The sequence below is a fragment of the Dermochelys coriacea genome, chromosome 11 (genome assembly GCF_009764565.3).
Source record: "Dermochelys coriacea isolate rDerCor1 chromosome 11, rDerCor1.pri.v4, whole genome shotgun sequence".
NCBI classification, from domain to species: domain Eukaryota; kingdom Metazoa; phylum Chordata; order Testudines; family Dermochelyidae; genus Dermochelys; species Dermochelys coriacea.
The window spans coordinates 12,760,790-12,777,948 of record NC_050078.2 but is presented as its reverse complement, the minus strand read 5'-3'; the positions used below and the strand labels follow the sequence as shown (position 1 = coordinate 12,777,948).

The following is a 17,159-nucleotide window of genomic DNA, read 5'->3' as shown; positions in this document are numbered from 1 at the left end:
AAAAACTAGCAAAGAAAGCCATAGAATGAAGAGTTTGTCTGCCAAGATAGACCAGCTACTTCTTTGAGTCTGAATTTGTGGCTACCTTACATCTTTGTAAAGATTTTATATCTGTGCAAACCTGGGTTTTGTTTGTTGCAGAAAATTTTACTATGAGAATTTGCTTGTCCTTGTTGGGAGAAACAAGCCCCATGTAGGTGCTGAGGAGTCTCCTTTATCATCTTTTACAGGGATTGTGCTCGGGCTTAGAAAATATTAGTCATGCAACCATAGCAGAAGATGGATCTTAAACCATAGTTCATCTTTCCCATACTAAAATACATCCTCCTACCATTCCCCGTTTCCATACACACCAAGATCCAAGCTGGTCCCCCACTCTTAATATGGGAAAAGGGAGTGGTTGAGGACACCTCCCCCAAACACTTGGCTGTGACCCCAAAATTGAAAACCCTATTAGTTTAAGACAGAAGGTGAAATCCTGGCCTTATTGAAGTGAGTGGCAAAAACTCCTATTGACTTCAATGGTGCCAGGATTTCACTCAGTAGCTTTCACACAGGCTGTTGCTTCACTATCTGGTATGATGCAGCTCCAAGTTTAGCCAGGGTAAAAGGAGCAAAAAAAAAAACAAACCCCACACTGCTTCCCACATTTTGCATTTCTTCCATTGTGCATATATATTTAATCTTATAAATATTTTATAAAAATGAGAAATACTTACTTGTAGTTTGGATGCCAGAAAAACAAAAAACCCCACACCAAACAAAAAAAAACCCAAACACAAAGGCTGCATTTTATTTTGCATGCAAAATCCTGTTAGCATGGGAACTACCAAAAATTATATAATTATAAACAAAAATCAAAACGTCACCCCCCACCTCTCCTGAGAGAGGATAGCAGAGGGGGTGAGGAGGATGGGAAGCAGGAGAGTGGCCCACAACTTTGGATGGCCTTACTCACTTTAACAGAGACTTTGTTGCCCAGAATATCCTTGGATTTACGTGGCCCATTGGATTCATTTTTGCCACTGCTCTCCTTTTCCGCCCGCTTTCTCATGCGCAGGGTATGCCATGAACATGACTTCCTGTTGTACCAAAAAATGCACCAATCAAACGGCAGCTCATGGCAGGGAAGGAAGGATGTGGAAAAAGGGGACCAGCAGCCACATTTGTGAGTACTGCAATTCCCTAGAAAGTGAAAGCCACCAGGAATGCATCTATTTCAGTTTCAGCAACATTTATTTGAAAACAAATTTCAATAGTTCTACCAGCAGATGTTGTGCCACATTTGCTGTTTTAATACATTTAGTAGAAAGCCAGTTCCCTAGATAAATAGGGAACTGAGCTGCCTCAACTTCAGATAATCTATCAGGCTTCAGGGACTTTAGTGCTTGCATTTGTCACAAACGTTTCTTGCTAAAGTGTCAATTCAGTTTAAATCTCGTCAATTCAAGCAGTGAAACTGATGTAATTGTGATGGGAATGGGTCTTAATGGACTGATTTGATACAGCAAGTACATGAGTTCAGAAGTTCAAGGTGGATCCCTCAGTGTTGCTAAGAACATGAAAAGCTAAAAAACCACCAAGTAGTTACTAGGACATTAGATTTCCAAGAGAATTAGTTTCCCAGAACTACAAGCTTTGCTATACTTCTTGGCGCCAAGAATTTCCTGTTGGTTTAACATGGTTGCATTTTGTCAATCCAATTGTCTGACATTATCAAATCTATATTTGTTGACTAAACAGAATACGGAATTAGTGATTTTCATGTCCAATCCCTATTTGCTGTCCCCATGAAAAAAATCCTTGGAAAAAATGCCATGGCACCCTTTACAAGAAAAAGGCTGTGGAGACAAGAGAAAAATCAGATCAGACCAGACCAGACCAGACATCAAATTAAGAAAAAAAAAATCTGTTTATAATATGGATTTAATTTACTATCACAGCAGAAAGTTTGCCATTTGCAGGGTGTGTGTTTATTTTTTAAATATTCACTTAACGCAGAAAGTTCAAGAATAGCAGCGGAATGAGCTGGGACCCAGGTCAGAAGCATTATGCTACATCTGCCCATCTTTAAGGCATGCAAATTTGTTTGCATGTTTGAAGCCAATGTTTGGCTCATGTTGCATCTACAGTACCTTGACACATTTTATAAAGAAAGTTGCATGTAATCCAATGATAACCTGTGATGCCAATAAAATATGACATGTTAGGATCTGAAACTCCAGGAACAGTAGACATTCTGTATTCCAACTCTTAAGTGTGTGTGTGTATGTGTGTGTGTGTGTGTGTTCATTATGCTTTGGCATCATATTAGAATGGTACAGTAGGTCACGTCAAGATTAAAACTATAGCTCTCCAACAGCTGTACACACCAACACAAGACTAAACTGGTTTATGTTAACAGAAACTGTGTCCACAACCACTTTTAGAGTGTCCACACTACAGCAACACAAACAAGGTCACGTGCACGGTGTCTTTGAGAACTAGTTGTGGGCATTCACATTCAGTGAAGATGAGCACCAGAAAGGAGCAGCATTCTATAAACTGCTCACATCTATAAAATTTGGCTGGAAATCTTATGACAATATTCTTGCTTGTGATATATTTTGGCACCTCTAGGCGAGATCCAAATTGGATATGCAAAGCAGTGGGGAGTTATCCAAACACTGCAGAACTCTCACCAGAATTCAAGTTTAAGCTTTCTTTAAAGATCTGGATGGAGTCAGTGGCGGGTTGATGGGTTTCTCTCCCCTTACCTCCAACTGTCTGAACTATGACCAGCAAGATCAAACAGAGTAAGGTGTGAACACTGTACTGTAACTGCTTTAGTATGGTTTATGGATAGACCAGTCAGACAGACTGAGTCGTTCCACCTCACTTTTAAACCATATTACATAGTAACAGATAGAGCAGTAGACCACACCCACAGCTGACCATTGTTTTTGTTTTATAGGACACACATTAGAGAGTGTTCAGTCAAGCAACTATTTTTTCCCCAAAGTATGAAGAGAATATTTGAGATCTAAATCTCAAAAAGGGAAAAGAAAAAAGTGCAACATGTGCTTCATTCACTGCAATAGTTTTTGTTTAGTTCTCTTCGTGGAAATCATTGAAGCTTCCTGTGCGGTCATACTCTGCAATTTGACATCACTTATTGCAAAAATCTAATGCTGTTGACAAAATATAACAGCACCCAATTCCACACCAGTGCTAGAGAAGAATGCAATCAAGTCTCTAGCTATCAGAAAGATGCTAAATAATTCTTTAGGTTTAGTATACATTTCACACATGTTTTGAGCAGGAGCATTGATCTTTTATAACAATATAGGTAAACCCAATATCATGTGACAACTAACTTAAGCAGAATTTTTTTTTTTTTTAAAAAAGGTTTCGTTCATCCCCACTTCAAATCTACACCTTGAGGCACTCATGCGAGAAGATTTAGCATCCATCATGCTAATAAATTTTAGATATTAAAAGAAAACAGGTATTACTAAATAGGGTTGTACCTTCTGTATTTAATACCAAAAAACCACTTTCTTGCATTTAGTCATTTCAGATTGACAAATTTCTAAAAATCAGAAAAAAATATCCACACATTTGTTAAATAAGCAACAAAACATTATAACAAAAAGAAAACAAAAGGGTCAAACTAGTCCTTTTTAACCTCATTAAAACATGCTCATGGTGAAAATTTATTTTACATATTTAAAATAGTACATTTAAAATTATTAGTTACATTACAGGTACAATGATGAACATTGCGACTATCCATTATATTGCACAACCTGACTTCATCAATATGGATTTCTTTAAATAGTGCAAAATACTTTATACAGGAATGTACTTAGAAGGGGGTCTTGCCAACAAAAATTTTACAAAAAAAGTTACCGTGAACAGAAAAATGTCAAAATAAAAGATACAAGCTGTACAAAGAAATTGCCATAGACAACAAAAATCTCTCCTCCTTGAGAAGCAGGCCTCAGTCCAACGCAAGGCCTGATTTTTTTGCTAGAACCTGTTATGACCTCTATATATATGTGTAACTTAATACAACATAAATATAAGTCCAGTCCAATCAGGTCCATGTTGGTGTAAAACGGATGTAAAACATGCCTTTAAACTCTTTACAAAGTATAAACAAAAAAAAAATCAAACAAAAATAACCAAAACCCAAACTATCCAACATGGATGCCCCATGCTGTGGATTGAGCATTCAAAGTTTGTTCCAATGGCACTGTAGGAAAAAAAAAATCAGCAGGAATTCCCTACCTTTTTTTTGTTTTGTTTTGTTTTTTTCCTCAAAAATCCACACACTGCTCCCAGGGAAGCCAACATGGCACTTACTTGATGCTTCCGTCGCTATTATCTGTGGTGGATTTAGTGAGGGGAGCCAAGATATTGCCTGGAATCCATCCTTCAGCGGCCGGGGAGTGGTCGTTCGCAGGCTGGTACACCAGGAACATGTTTTGCTGGTTGATGGCAAGGATCTGAACCACCTCGCCCTGATTCACGCAGATCTCATTCTCCTTCAGTGCATAGTAATCTTTGATTACCACCATGGAAGAGGTCCCATTGCACCCTCCCAAGTCACTCTGTGAAGGGGACAACAGAAATTCTTAGAAAGTGTTCAGAGTAGCAGCCAGGTTAGTCTGTATTTGCAAAAAGTAAAAGGAGTATTGTGGCACCTTAGAGACTAACACATTTATTTGAGCATAAGCTTTCGTGAGCTACAGCTCACTTCATCGGATGCATTCGGTGGAAAATACAGGAGTGATTCTCCTTACAGTGTGTATGATAAAACCCATTGTTTCATGGTGTGTGTGTGTGTGTGTGTGTGTGTGTGTGTGTGTGTGTGTATGTATGTATGTATATATAAATCTCCCCACTGTATTTTCCACCGAATGCATCTGATGAAGTGAGCTGTAGCTCACGAAAGCTTATGCTCAAATAAATTTGTTAGTCTCTAAGGTGCCACAAGTACTCCTTTTCTTTTTTAGGAAGTGTGTTGCTGGGGAAGTAGTAAGAGTTACCTTTTTTAGGAGCAGCCAGGACACAGTTTTCAGACTAGTGAAGAAAGAAGGGTTTTTTAAAATCCTTAAATTGTAAATTTACACCAGAAAAAAAAAATCTATAATTAAGAATTTGAAGTTATCTAGTAATCCAAAAACCCTCAAAATTAAAGACAGAGTCCTGTTTCATATCATAATTCACATTTGGTTCAATGGTAATTTTGTTCTAGAAGTGCTAAGAAAAGACTTATTTGCATTTTATTGTAGCAAAACCATTCTATACGAGGATGTGGGGGAAAAGAGCAGTGAAAGCTGATATCTGAATGTGAAATTAACACTCAAGAGCCATTTCATAATGGCAGGTACACACCACACAGTAATTTGACTTGCAACAGCAGCTTTTAGTCTGTCAAGGCTGAATTTGAACCAGTGGTGATTTGGTGGCCTATGTGAACTGAGTTCATGAACTCAGCTCTGTTTGTGGCACCTTAGAGACTAACAAATTTATTAGAGCATAAGCTTTCGTGAGCTACAGCTCACTTCATCGGATGCAGCTGTAGCTCACGAAAGCTTATGCTCTAATAAATTTGTTAGTCTCTAAGGTGCCACAAGTACGCCTTTTCTTTTTGCAAATACAGACTAACACGGCTGCTACTCTGAAACCTATCAGCTCTGTTTGCAATAGTATACATCACAGAGGAAACCCTATCTCCACAACTGGCACTCATTAGCAGCCTCACAGAGCACAAGCACAGAGCTGATCTTCAAGTCAGGGTGCTAGGCATATTGTTCCAAGATTGAGGTGGAAGGTTTCATGGCAGCTGCCTGTGCTGTAAATGGAAATTCAGTCATCAGGGTTGTGAACGCTACACTTTTCATGAGCCTTAAGTTTGCTTACAGTTGTTTGTAAGTGTTTAAGTTCTGCACATCTTTGATCTTTAACCACCTATTCTGCTGTGCCACGGGTTTGGCAAACTGGTTTCTACTGACCTGATTAGCTCAATCTCATGGATATTCCATGATACAAAGAAAGATACGCTTGAGTATAAATGGTGAACAGAGAAAGTACCTTGTTTTGCTCATATTTGTCCCCAGGCTGGTGGTGTTCATACCCTGCACTGCCATTAGAGGTAGATATCTTCAGGGGTGGCAGGGATGGGTTACGGCTTGTAGCCTTTGAAGGCTTCTCAGACCCTACTGGAACAGAAGAATAGGGTCTGCTGTTGGGCTGAGATACCCTACTAGCTTGTGGTCTCATTACTGCTGAGGTACTTTCTTTGCGTTGATACTCTATGGGTGACTGTAGTGCTGCAGGAGAGGAAGAGAATTAGATGTACTGCTTGTGACACAGTGTAAGCTGATGCGCAGTACATGACTTGCGTGATGTCATTTCAATTAAACAGATATTGCTTTCAAAGTAAATCCAAGGGATACTCAACTGCATCACATGGAAGAGCATTTACATTTAGACATCTGCCACCTCGCAGTACAGTATAGAATGATTCAAACAAGACTCCTCTTACTGCTATGATGGAGTTGCTTGTCTAATGCTACATCATGCTGAAAAAACTTAGCCCTTCAACGGAAACAAACAAGTTCACATTTTAATTTCAAACAGCACATATCAGAATGATTCAGTGTTCCCCTATAGGTACAAATGACAAAACCTAAGTATGTAGTGTGTGTTTATTGAAGTACTTGATACCCAGGCCATTAAGAGTTACTGGGCCCCTATTACACTCAGAAAACCTCCTACTCACAGAACCCACCTATATAGACAAGAAGCCCTGGCTACAAAATTATCACCAAATGTAGTTTACTCTGGACCTGGTTACATCTTTGTGTAGAACCACATAATCAGAAGGGACTGCAAGGGTCATCTAGTCTCACCCCCCGCCAAGGTGTAGGATTTGTACATGATCTGTAACTACTTTGATGCAGGGCAGTTCCTGGAAGCTACCAGCTAGGCAATTGGTGTTGATGGCATCAGAATGTTAACCTCAGCTGGTCATTCATCTCCAGAAGATGCCCTTACTAAGGTTAAGAAAGTTTGTGGGCATGCCCACAAGCTAAGTCAGATTTTGCAAACCCAAAATAGTAAGTCTGGGAGCAGGAGAAGGTGTTTAGCTGTGAAGAGATTGGAAAGGAAATAGGTATGTATATTTGAGCTGGTGGGGAGCAGAGAAGATTGGGGTTTTCTAAGGCGGAAGGGGAAAAAGGTTGGGTTGGCAGATTTGAGGATAGGAGTCAATGATAAATAAAGGTGTAGATGGGGAACTGGTAGGTTAGAGGTAGTTTGGAGGGGGAGAAGTGTGGAACTGGAGAGAAATGTGAAGAGGTTGCAGTTTTCTCAGCCTCTCTTACTGTAAAATATCCTAGTTGATCATTCTGAAGGGGTAAGGGGAAGGAAAGAGGGGACCCTTTTTCTTCTGACTTCATTCCTTCCTTCTCCCCCTCCCCCCCACACACTAGTGTCCTCTTTTCCACTTGGAGTTGATCAACCTACAGGAGATGGTAAGAGGCCCTGTGACACAGCTTGTATCTAGAGCCCCACCTGGTATTATTAGGCACCAGCTATCACTGTGAACTGGCCTCAGACAAAAGTTTAGGGGCAGACTTTGAGCTCACACATCTTTCTACACTTATTGCCATTATTCAGAAGAGGGAAGAGAGAGGAAGAGTCACCAGGATCGAAGACTAGAAATTCCTAAGTGTATGCAGCTTCAATGGCTCTGGACAGATTATTCCTAGAGAATCAGTACTCTGTACATTGGTCATTCAGACTGTAAACTAAATGGAATGTGGAGAGACTAATTCAGCAATGGGAAAATGCAGGATAAAGTGTCACAGATCAAATTAATCCAAATCAAGAAAAAACACAACAGAAGCATCCCTCCTCACACTGAGGAGATGAAAAACCTCACAAGGGATAGACACAGACTCCAGCATTTTTACTAAAAACGGGGGGGGAGGGGGGGAAGGAATAATTTAATTCCAAAAATAAGTCTCATATCTTCCTTTCCTCTGCAGTCTTTACATTTGAGAGAGAGAGAGAGAGAGAGAGCCCAGTTCTGCAGCTGCTTTCTGCGTTAGTTTGACGGAACTGATGGCAAGATGACCACCTTTGGAGTTGCTGCAGTGCAAAAGGGCAATCAGACCCATATAAAAGACAATTCAGCTAACCAAACCCTTCTGGTGCCCCAAATGTCAGACAAATGCAATGCTCTGCACTCTCCCAGAAGCACAGCATCAAATGTTTAAGACATTCAGATTTCTGGGGCAAATTTTTGTTTACACAAACACCTTTTGAGTTGAGATTATTCTAGCCTGACAGCCTCTCCATATTAGGGGTGCAAACTGAAGGCCAGGCTACCATTCTGGAGTGAATGCATTCTGATTATGGCCTCTGAGTGCTACTATATTTACAACGTTGAGTGCCGTTAACAAAACATCAGGAGATATGACCTTGAAAAAGCAAGGAAGTTTTGTGAGGCTTTCACCACAGATATGTCCCAGCAGCATGCAACTGGGGAGAGGGATTTGGCTTTCTGGGATAAAACCTGCCTCTGAACCTGGCTAACACACTACCAACAATACACTTTAGCAGGAAATCACAAGCACTGCCAGAGTCAGACCCCACTAGCCACAGTTGTTTCTGGGCCAGCCAAGAATTCCATGGAACCGATAACACAGCATGGAGCTATATAAACTTTTCTGGACAACTTAAAAGGTCTGAGGATTATGGTGGCATTATACGCCTTCTCCCTCCCCCCACCGGCCATCTAGATTCTCCCCATTGCAATGCAGTCCCTGAATTAGGTAGACAGATCATTGTATGGGGTGGGACTGTACAAGCACATGAGCCTTTCCTCTGCAAGAAAGAGGGAAGATCAATATATCAAGGATTCCTCTACGTGAGCTCTCAAGGGAGATGGCCTGGCCTTGTGCCAACAACTACTTAAAGATGGGAATCTTGGATTCAGCTTTCTGCTTGAGATATTTCCTTATGAACCTGAAGGTGATGAGTGTTTTCAGCAAAGAAAACATTGGTACATCAGATTCTGGCTAACGCAGAAGACATTGTACAGAGAGATTACGTACCATTTAGGAAGTCTCTTTGTGTATCCAGAACCTGATTGATGTCCTGTATCCAAGCTTGCTGAATTTCAGGATTGGCAGCCTGTAAAATGACTCGTTCTGAAGTTTCCCGGCTCATAAGAGCAAATTTACAGGGATCATCCTCCACTATTTCTTCAATGATTAGATAGTTCATCTGCAATAATCCCAATGAAGCATGGGTTACATTGGAGAAGGCTCTGCAGCATTCAAAGATAAAGGATTTCACTAATTTCCTGAACATAAATTAGCTTAAATCATCATTTGATTACTATCAGGAGAACAAAATGCCAATGTGCTTGAAGTTCCAGACAATGTCTAATGAAGGTCTAGCATCCTACAGGCAGATTTTTCAGGTTTAAGTATCATGCCCCAATAGCTCTCCCAGATCTCTCAACATCCATCTGCATGGTCTTGAGTTACAACTTCCTTTGAAAAGGTAACATGATCGTGGTTGATGGGTCAAAAATAAGCATAACCTGAAAGTGACATTAAAAAAAATTCCTCCTAAGAACTAAAACACTCCTGCCCCACAAAAACCCTACCATCCCTCTAATACAAGAGTTGACAGCAATGTTTACATCAGTGTTTCTCCTAAGGGGAGTAATGGGAACTCAGTCAGTCATTTAAAATTGGACTGTGTACAAGACATACTAAAAGGAATAATTCTCCACTGATGATCCAGTGGTATTTCCCCTCTGATTATTCTACCACCTAAGTCACTTGCTGTGCAAAGACTCCATTAGGCTATGATCCTGCAAACACTTTATGTGCCTATCTTTGACATTATTGTGACTACTCACGTGTCTAAAGATAACATGCAAGTAAGTGTTTGCAGGATTGCGTCCTTCATCCAGGATGCCACTAGGCCTGTTAAACATTTCAGGTGTCTGTGAACCATAATGTGAACATGCATGAATGATTAAAAAACCACACTTCTGATTGGTCAGCTTTAGCCATTCTTGCAAGCAGGTACACCGCTGTTTTACTCTACAGCCCACAAAATTAAGTAGAGGGGATGGTGCACCATCCAGCTAATGTATTTCCAATATGCATATCACTGAGGTGTTGAGCATCCATGTACAACATGCATGAACCAGCTCAAAGTGATGTCATCTCATTTTCAGTTCCCCAAATACACAAAAACTACCTATCAAGTGAATGGGGAAGAAATTCTGCAAAATTAATGCAATTTAAAAGAAAACCACCACCACCAAAGCAAGCAGAAGAACCTCACTCTCCACATCATTCTAAGGGCAGGTCTTCACTGCAACAGTTAGACTAGATTGAGCAGAGTAAACTCAAGCTAGCTCAAGTGAGGACTGCTCCATACTAGGAACTTACATTGAATAGCTATATGTCAGAGGTCTGAAAAAAATCCACACCCCTGAGAAATGGAGCTATGCCCACTTGTATTCCCAGTGCAGACAGCATTTGGTCGATGGAAGAATTTTTCTGTTGACCCAGCTACTGCTTCTTGGGGAGGTGGATTACCTATGTGGACAGGAGAAGCCTACGCAGTGTTGCCAGCTGCCAGCCAATTCACAAGAGTGGTGATCAGACCACAAAACCATTGCTGTCAACTCAAGCTACAGAGTGATTGTATTAGCAGAGTGTTAGAACACACCAGCATCTAATTGAAAACAAACAGCTACATCCTCACTTGAGCATGAGTAGAGCACTCAAGCTTCAATTTACTCCCCTGATGGGCTGCTAGTTGATGCTTAAAGCACCACTTAACTCAAATTAGAGACCAGTGAGTGAACAGGAGTTGCGTTGGGGCAAAACTGGAGTTATAGCTCAAGCTAACAATCTACCAAAAAGACATGCCCTGAAGTGCAGTTTAACTGGAAGCTATCAGATAGCCCTAAGCCAAATGCACTTCTTTTGGCATTGGTAGATATATAGAAAAAAAATCTCTTTAACATACAATGCAAGAATTGCTTTTTGCAGAGAACCTGTATTTTCACACTTTCTAGAATCACCATTTATGGAGAAGTCAACTTCCCCCCCCCCCCCCCCGATTAAAAATTAGGGCTCATTCTTGTCACTTGATGTCTTTCTCCCCACCTCACCCTACTCGCAACCAATGGAAGGGGGAAGGTAGAAAGTGATTTTAAAATTAAATGGATTTAAAGACATCAGGATTTACAACTTTACTTGAGATTTATAGTTTAATGTTTTTGGTTTTTGTATTCTTACGAATATTTCCACCTTGAATAGTCTCTCTTGCAACACTAAGTAGACCAATAAAGTAATAGCAAAGATTGACGATTAAGGCCCTACGATTCAGGAAAGCATCCCTATTAGGGTTAGTCACATGCTTAAGTTCTGAATTGGGGTCCAAGATCATTTTGGTTCAGTTTCCCCTCCTCCACTTCTAGTTAAGATAAAATTAGGAAGCCCCTTCTGCTATCATTAGTTCTTCAGTAGACGCAACTCTTATTCATGCCGAGCTCCAGGCAACAGATGTTAACTGTTCAGTAGCTGACTTTACAAGATATGCAGCAAAGGGCAGGTCTGAACTGTGCAGGGGCAGATTTACAATTGTTGTCCCTATACTAGCCTTAGTCCATATCACTGAAAATTAATGGGAACGCTCTGCAGACCAAGGTCTACATCTGGCACTTGAGGACTGGTATGCCTAAAGGTCAGTCCAGAGCACTCACAAGTTATGGTTAAGTAGCAAATCATCATCAAATAGGACTCTCTCATTTCTTACCTTTATGCTTCTCTTAAACATGTAGCCTGGTGTTAAAGAACCTTTCCTAAGAAGTTCACTAAAGATGACTATTTGCTCAAATAGGAAGACCCTGCGCTCCTTTGGCCGAGACAGCCCTCCAGAATCCTGCTCAGTTACATAGAATGTATCCTGCTGCAGCAGCTTTCCTTGAGCAGTCAGCTTGCCCTGAGAAATAGAGAAGTTGCCAACTTAAACACACACATGGGTAAGAACAAAATCACACAGCCCAAGGCCGATCTGCTGGTGTTCACATATTCTGGGGTTTCCAAGGAGCACTGAATTCTCAGAAAGGCAGAAGTCCTCTGGATTTGACGCCAAAAAAGTCTTTGCCTTCCTTGACAGGAGTTCACTCAGACTGCTAACACAGCTGTTCTTGATTCTCATTGCCACCAACTGCGTTTCCAAAACAGAAAATGCCATGTCTCCAATGGAATGTTTTTATACCTGTTTCCAACTATATTCCCATTATAAATTTTTGAGCTATTATTTAAGACACGCTAAACCTAATTTTTGAGATTAGGCATTTTACCAGGATTAGACAATTCCTGCGTTGAATCGGTCAACGTGGTACATCATTCAAGAGCCCCCTCTGAAGCTGCACAGGTGCTTATACCCTCATGTCGAGCTACCTCACTCAAGGATTTGGATTATCATGCTAAGCAGCAGAAGAGTCTGGATGGGAGACAACTCGTTCTGGCAGAGAAAATAAGTCTGCAATTCAAGCTTTGAGAAGCAGTAACAGGTCTCAGATTTTGATGCCTTGTCAGAATTGTTCCATTTTTAGAACTACAGGTATACATTCATCCCACCCCTCCCCCTGAAGCTCAGGAATGTAGCTCATAGTTAAGAGCAGAATACTGGCTAAAGAGGCTGAAGGACAATCTTTGGAGATAATTATTGAAAAAAGACAATAGCCCCTCATAGCTTAAAGAGCAGTGCTCAAGGGACTAACTGCTGTACAAGCACAACAGATGCATACCTCAAAGCCCTGAAGACGGCCCAGGTTCATCATGTCATTGCAACGTTTCGGTACAAGGCACATTAATTCAACTGCTTTCTGTTAAATAAAAATGATACATTAATTATGAGACTGCCAGAGCGCTCTTTAAGGAAAGGAAAAAAAAGGCGCCAGCAATCAAATGAAAAACGAATGAGGCACGCTCATTTTTAGAAGTTTAAAGGCATGATTCTGGTGTACTTAAGTGTTTCACTAATGTCAATGGGAGTTCTGGCATGCAGGCATGGGCCCCAACTACATACAGCTTAAATTTATTTTCTTTTTCTAATTTCATTTAAAATGAATGAAACATGAAACACAAGTAATTGTTCCTTTGCTCATCTCCAATATTCTATTGGCAATTGGCTTTCTCTACAAAATTCCACTGAATTAATTTGGCAATATCCAGATAAAGCAAGAGAGTCTAGGATATGAAAGGATACCTCTATATCCGAACATTCCAGCCCAGCTTTTTCACTGTATCGCAGGAAGTCCTAAAGAAAACAAGACTGTTCTCATGAAAGTGTTTTAGGAAAGATCCATTATCCAGTTTAAAAAGAAATCCACCAGCAAGCAGCAGGATGCAACTCCACAGAAAATGAAAGATGTAATTAGACAACACTTGGCGACTCTGAGAAACTTAATATACATGAATTGGTTTTCAAAAACATGCTTGTGAAGTAGGGAAAAATCCTACCCATTTTATTAACAAGCACGAAAGGTTGAATGACTTGCTGAAATTCACAAAGCAGGACACGACGGAAAAGAACTAAAATTAGAGTTTGGGAATGCTGACTCAGTCCTCTTAAGCCACAAAACCACACATTTGAAGATACCCTTTTTTTTCCTTTTGAAATCTTAGACAAAATCAATTACTTTTTTTTTTTTTTGCAACTAATACAGTTACCAAAGAGTAGGCTGATGGCAGTCAGTTTGATATGCTAAGTAGCTTAAACAAAAACTGAAAAAGCCATCAGTACCTTTATAGATTATGGGCCAAATTTCAGAAGTGATTCAAGTTGGGCAACTAAAATTAGACACCCCAGGTTAGATTTTAAGAGATGATGAGCAGCAAGAGTTGTGGAAGAAGTCAATAAGAGCTGTGGGTGCTCAGAATCCTTGAAAAAAAAAAAAAATGTCATGTCTAAGTTGGACTCATAAATTAGACACTGAAAATTTGGATCTGTTTCTCATCCTGGGGCACAGGATATCAACGTACAGAACAGTCACATCTGTTAAAAGCATTTGCCTTCATTCAGTGCCAGTCTGTGCTGGTGATATTTCTAGATCTGTTTATTCCACTTAGAGCTGGCCAGAAAACAGGAATGTTTCTGGTGGGCATTTCCATAGGAAAAATCCTCATTTGAAATTTTGTCAGAAAATAACTTACACCCCATAGGAAAAATTCAAAACATTAAGGAAGTGTATATGTAAGGGGGAAAATGAGCTATTTTCTTCAGTGACTGTTTTCCACCTTTTGCTAGTTTTATTTTCTAGGGATTGAAAAAAGTTAGCAATGGACATTTTCCCACAATTATGAAATGAAAAATTTAAAGTTTAGCTTCCCCTCAAGTTGTTCATTCCCCCCCAACAAAATTCATCAAAATGAGATTTGATTTTAAAAAAAAGAAACCCCTCATTTTCAATGAAGACTTATTTTTTAAAAAAATGAGAAACCTCAACAGCATTGATCAGCTAGTTTCAATGCAACTCACTTAGAACATCCCTAAAACCTTTAATTATTCTAACAAGACTGGGTAAAGCAACTGAAGCATCTCAGAATGAAGACTGGACATACAGAAGACATTAGTCATCATCAGCTACCAAACTTTGCTCTCAGAGATGTCCTAACTGGGGCCCCTCTGCTGGCTGAATGTCTATCTAGCAGACAAACAAACAAATATTGTAGGGGCTAACATAGAACTTTCATTAACTTTTCACTTGAGTTAAAGAGATGGTTAATTAAAACATACTCCATAAGATAATTTTAAAGACAAACCTAATAAGTCACAATGAAATGCAGTCTGATTCAAGTCAGAGTCTAATGCAAGATTAAAACTATCCGTCGTTTAACCTGAATTGCATCTTTACACTCACCTTGAGTAGAAGCTGATACTTGGTTATTCTTTGAATCGGTTTGATTAAAAAGTCACTTAGGGTTAACCGTTGATTTATTTCTTGTTGTACCTCCTAAAAAGTAATATTAATTGTAACAATATTAAGAAATATAGTTACAACAAACCACCTGAAGACATCAATAACTATTCTATTAGCAAAGGAGGAAACAGGACACAGTAAGCGACACTCAAAATAAAATGAAGATTAAGAATAATTTTCTGCCAGAGCAAGAGGACATTTTAGAAAACCAAAGGATTTCAAAAACCTGCAAGTGTCCCTTTTTGGCACGTACTGGGCAAAATACTTGGAAGCTAATCTAAATACTTGGGATTCATTTTCAGTTTGAGCTGGTAGAGTAGGAATTGAAGATCTGGAGACTGCTCTTCCCATTATAGTCGGGTAATGGCCACGAAGAAATCCTGAAGAGCACGAAAGGTTGCAGTGACATACCCTTTAATGAAATTAAACACTATTCCTTTTTGCATTATAAAGTGTGGATAGCCCCAAAGACTTCCTGGAGTGAACACAAAGTCTTGGTGGGTGGGTGGGAAATTAACTAAGTCATCCAGCAGAATAACAAACCCCTGAACACCACAACAGTAGTCAGCCAATTATTCAAACAAAATATACCCCACCCAAACTCCTGACTATTCTCTGCAAAGATCACAGGTGGCAAAATCCATTTCAGGCTAAGAGCGAGAGGAAAATGAATTGCACTTTGGGAATGCAATAGCCTAGTCATTAACTGGAAAGTAATAGAAGAATGGGAATTTGAGATAAATATACAAGGAATTGCTTGAAAGATACTGTAAACGGAATATACTTGTATACAAGAATAAATCGTATCACAAAATCCTTTACTTTAGCCAAACCCATAAGTTTTGGCAATTCGCCTTTAACCTCACATCACAGATTTAAGTAGCAATAGTATACAGTGAAAATGTGGCCAACCTTACCTCAAAGTATGCATCATATTCAGCTACTACGTATTCTGATCGTGGTTTGTTTTGACAATACACCACATACATGTGTAATCTCCTCTCCTGTGAGGGCAAGATGCACAGGAATCTAGTAAGAAATTAACTACTATATTTTTATTAAATGATTGGAGTGGCAAAAAGATGCTAAAATTGCTCTGCTTGATCATGCTCATTTACAACAGAATCATGTAATGGAATCAGGTCTGTTCTAGCTGACCATGAGTCACTCCTTGATGAAAAGGAATCAAGGCAATATTCCTCCCCCATTATAGAACATTTACACAATGCAGCCCTGATCCTCTAAACACTCAGGCACTTGAGCAGCTTTACTTTGGCAAGTGGTCCCATGGAGTTCAACGGTGCGAGTCAAGTGCACATATGTTTGACAGATGGCGTCTTTAAACAAGGGGCCAGATCCTCACTGCATGTAATTCAACATAGCTCCACATAAGATTTATGCTAGCCAAGGGTATGGTCCAGTGTTTTTACTTCTTGGTGTTCAGTTACTTAAAAAATAAAAGTGCATGTTTTTAACTTAGTCAGGGGTGGGCAAACTATGGCCCACCAGCTGTTTTAATCCAGCCCCTGAGCTCCCACAAGGGAATGGGGTCTGGTGCTTGCCCCGCTCCAGTGCTCCAACCAGGGAGCAGGGTAGGGGGCTGCTCCATGCAGCTTCTGGAAGTAGTGGCATGGCCCCCCTCTGGCTCCTACATGTAAGGGCAGCCAGGGGGCTCTGCTCTGCACTGTCCCCACCTCAAGCACCACCCCCTAGCTCCCATTGGCTGAGAACCACAGCCAGTGGGAGCTGCAGGGGTAGCGCCTGCGGACAGGGCAGCATGCAGCACCACCTGGCCGTGCCTCCCCATAGGAGCCGGAAAAGGGACATGCTGATGCTTCTGTGAGCTGCTTGAGGCAAGTGCCGCCTGGAGCCTGCACCCAACCCTCTCCCCGTGCCCCAATTCCCTGCCCCAGATCTGATCCCTCTCCTGCTCTCTGAACCCCTCAGTCCAAACCTGGAGCACTCTCCTGCACCCCAGACCCCTCATCTGCAGCCCCACCCCAGAACCTACACCCCTTCCCACACCCCAACCCCCTGCCCCAGCCCTGATCCCCCTCCCACCCTCCAAACCCCTCGGTCCCAGCCCAGAGCACTTTTCTACACCCCAAACTCCACACCCCAGAGCCCACACCCC

General features: G+C 40.7%; 1 protein-coding gene and 1 long non-coding RNA gene across 11 annotated transcripts in view; one reads left to right on the top strand and one right to left on the bottom strand.

Moving 5' to 3' along the window:
• The window catches only part of KALRN (kalirin RhoGEF kinase), a 777,539-nt gene that overhangs the window by 46,967 nt on the left and 713,413 nt on the right, over positions 1 to 17,159 (bottom strand). For 7 of the 10 annotated variants that reach the window (XM_038421355.2, XM_038421356.2, XM_038421358.2 and 4 more), the window contains 9 exons: positions 15,943 to 16,029; positions 14,966 to 15,058; positions 13,312 to 13,362; positions 12,851 to 12,928; positions 11,851 to 12,036; positions 9,114 to 9,285; positions 6,082 to 6,320; positions 4,348 to 4,595; positions 959 to 1,082 (listed from right to left, as the gene is read on the bottom strand). In XM_038421355.2, coding sequence (XP_038277283.1) covers positions 959 to 1,082; positions 4,348 to 4,595; positions 6,082 to 6,320; positions 9,114 to 9,285; positions 11,851 to 12,036; positions 12,851 to 12,928; positions 13,312 to 13,362; positions 14,966 to 15,058; positions 15,943 to 16,029 — 1,278 coding nt within the window. Of the gene's footprint in view, positions 1 to 958; positions 1,083 to 3,503; positions 4,596 to 6,081; positions 6,321 to 9,113; positions 9,286 to 11,850; positions 12,037 to 12,850; positions 12,929 to 13,311; positions 13,363 to 14,965; positions 15,059 to 15,942; positions 16,030 to 17,159 lie in introns of those variants that run through there. The other 3 variants (XM_038421369.2, XM_038421368.2, XM_038421371.2) reach the window with 1 other exon arrangement.
• On the top strand, positions 162 to 16,950 carry LOC122458057. The gene is made up of 3 exons (XR_006277880.1): positions 162 to 172; positions 3,116 to 3,126; positions 16,754 to 16,950. It is a non-coding gene; the product is annotated as an uncharacterized LOC122458057 (long non-coding RNA).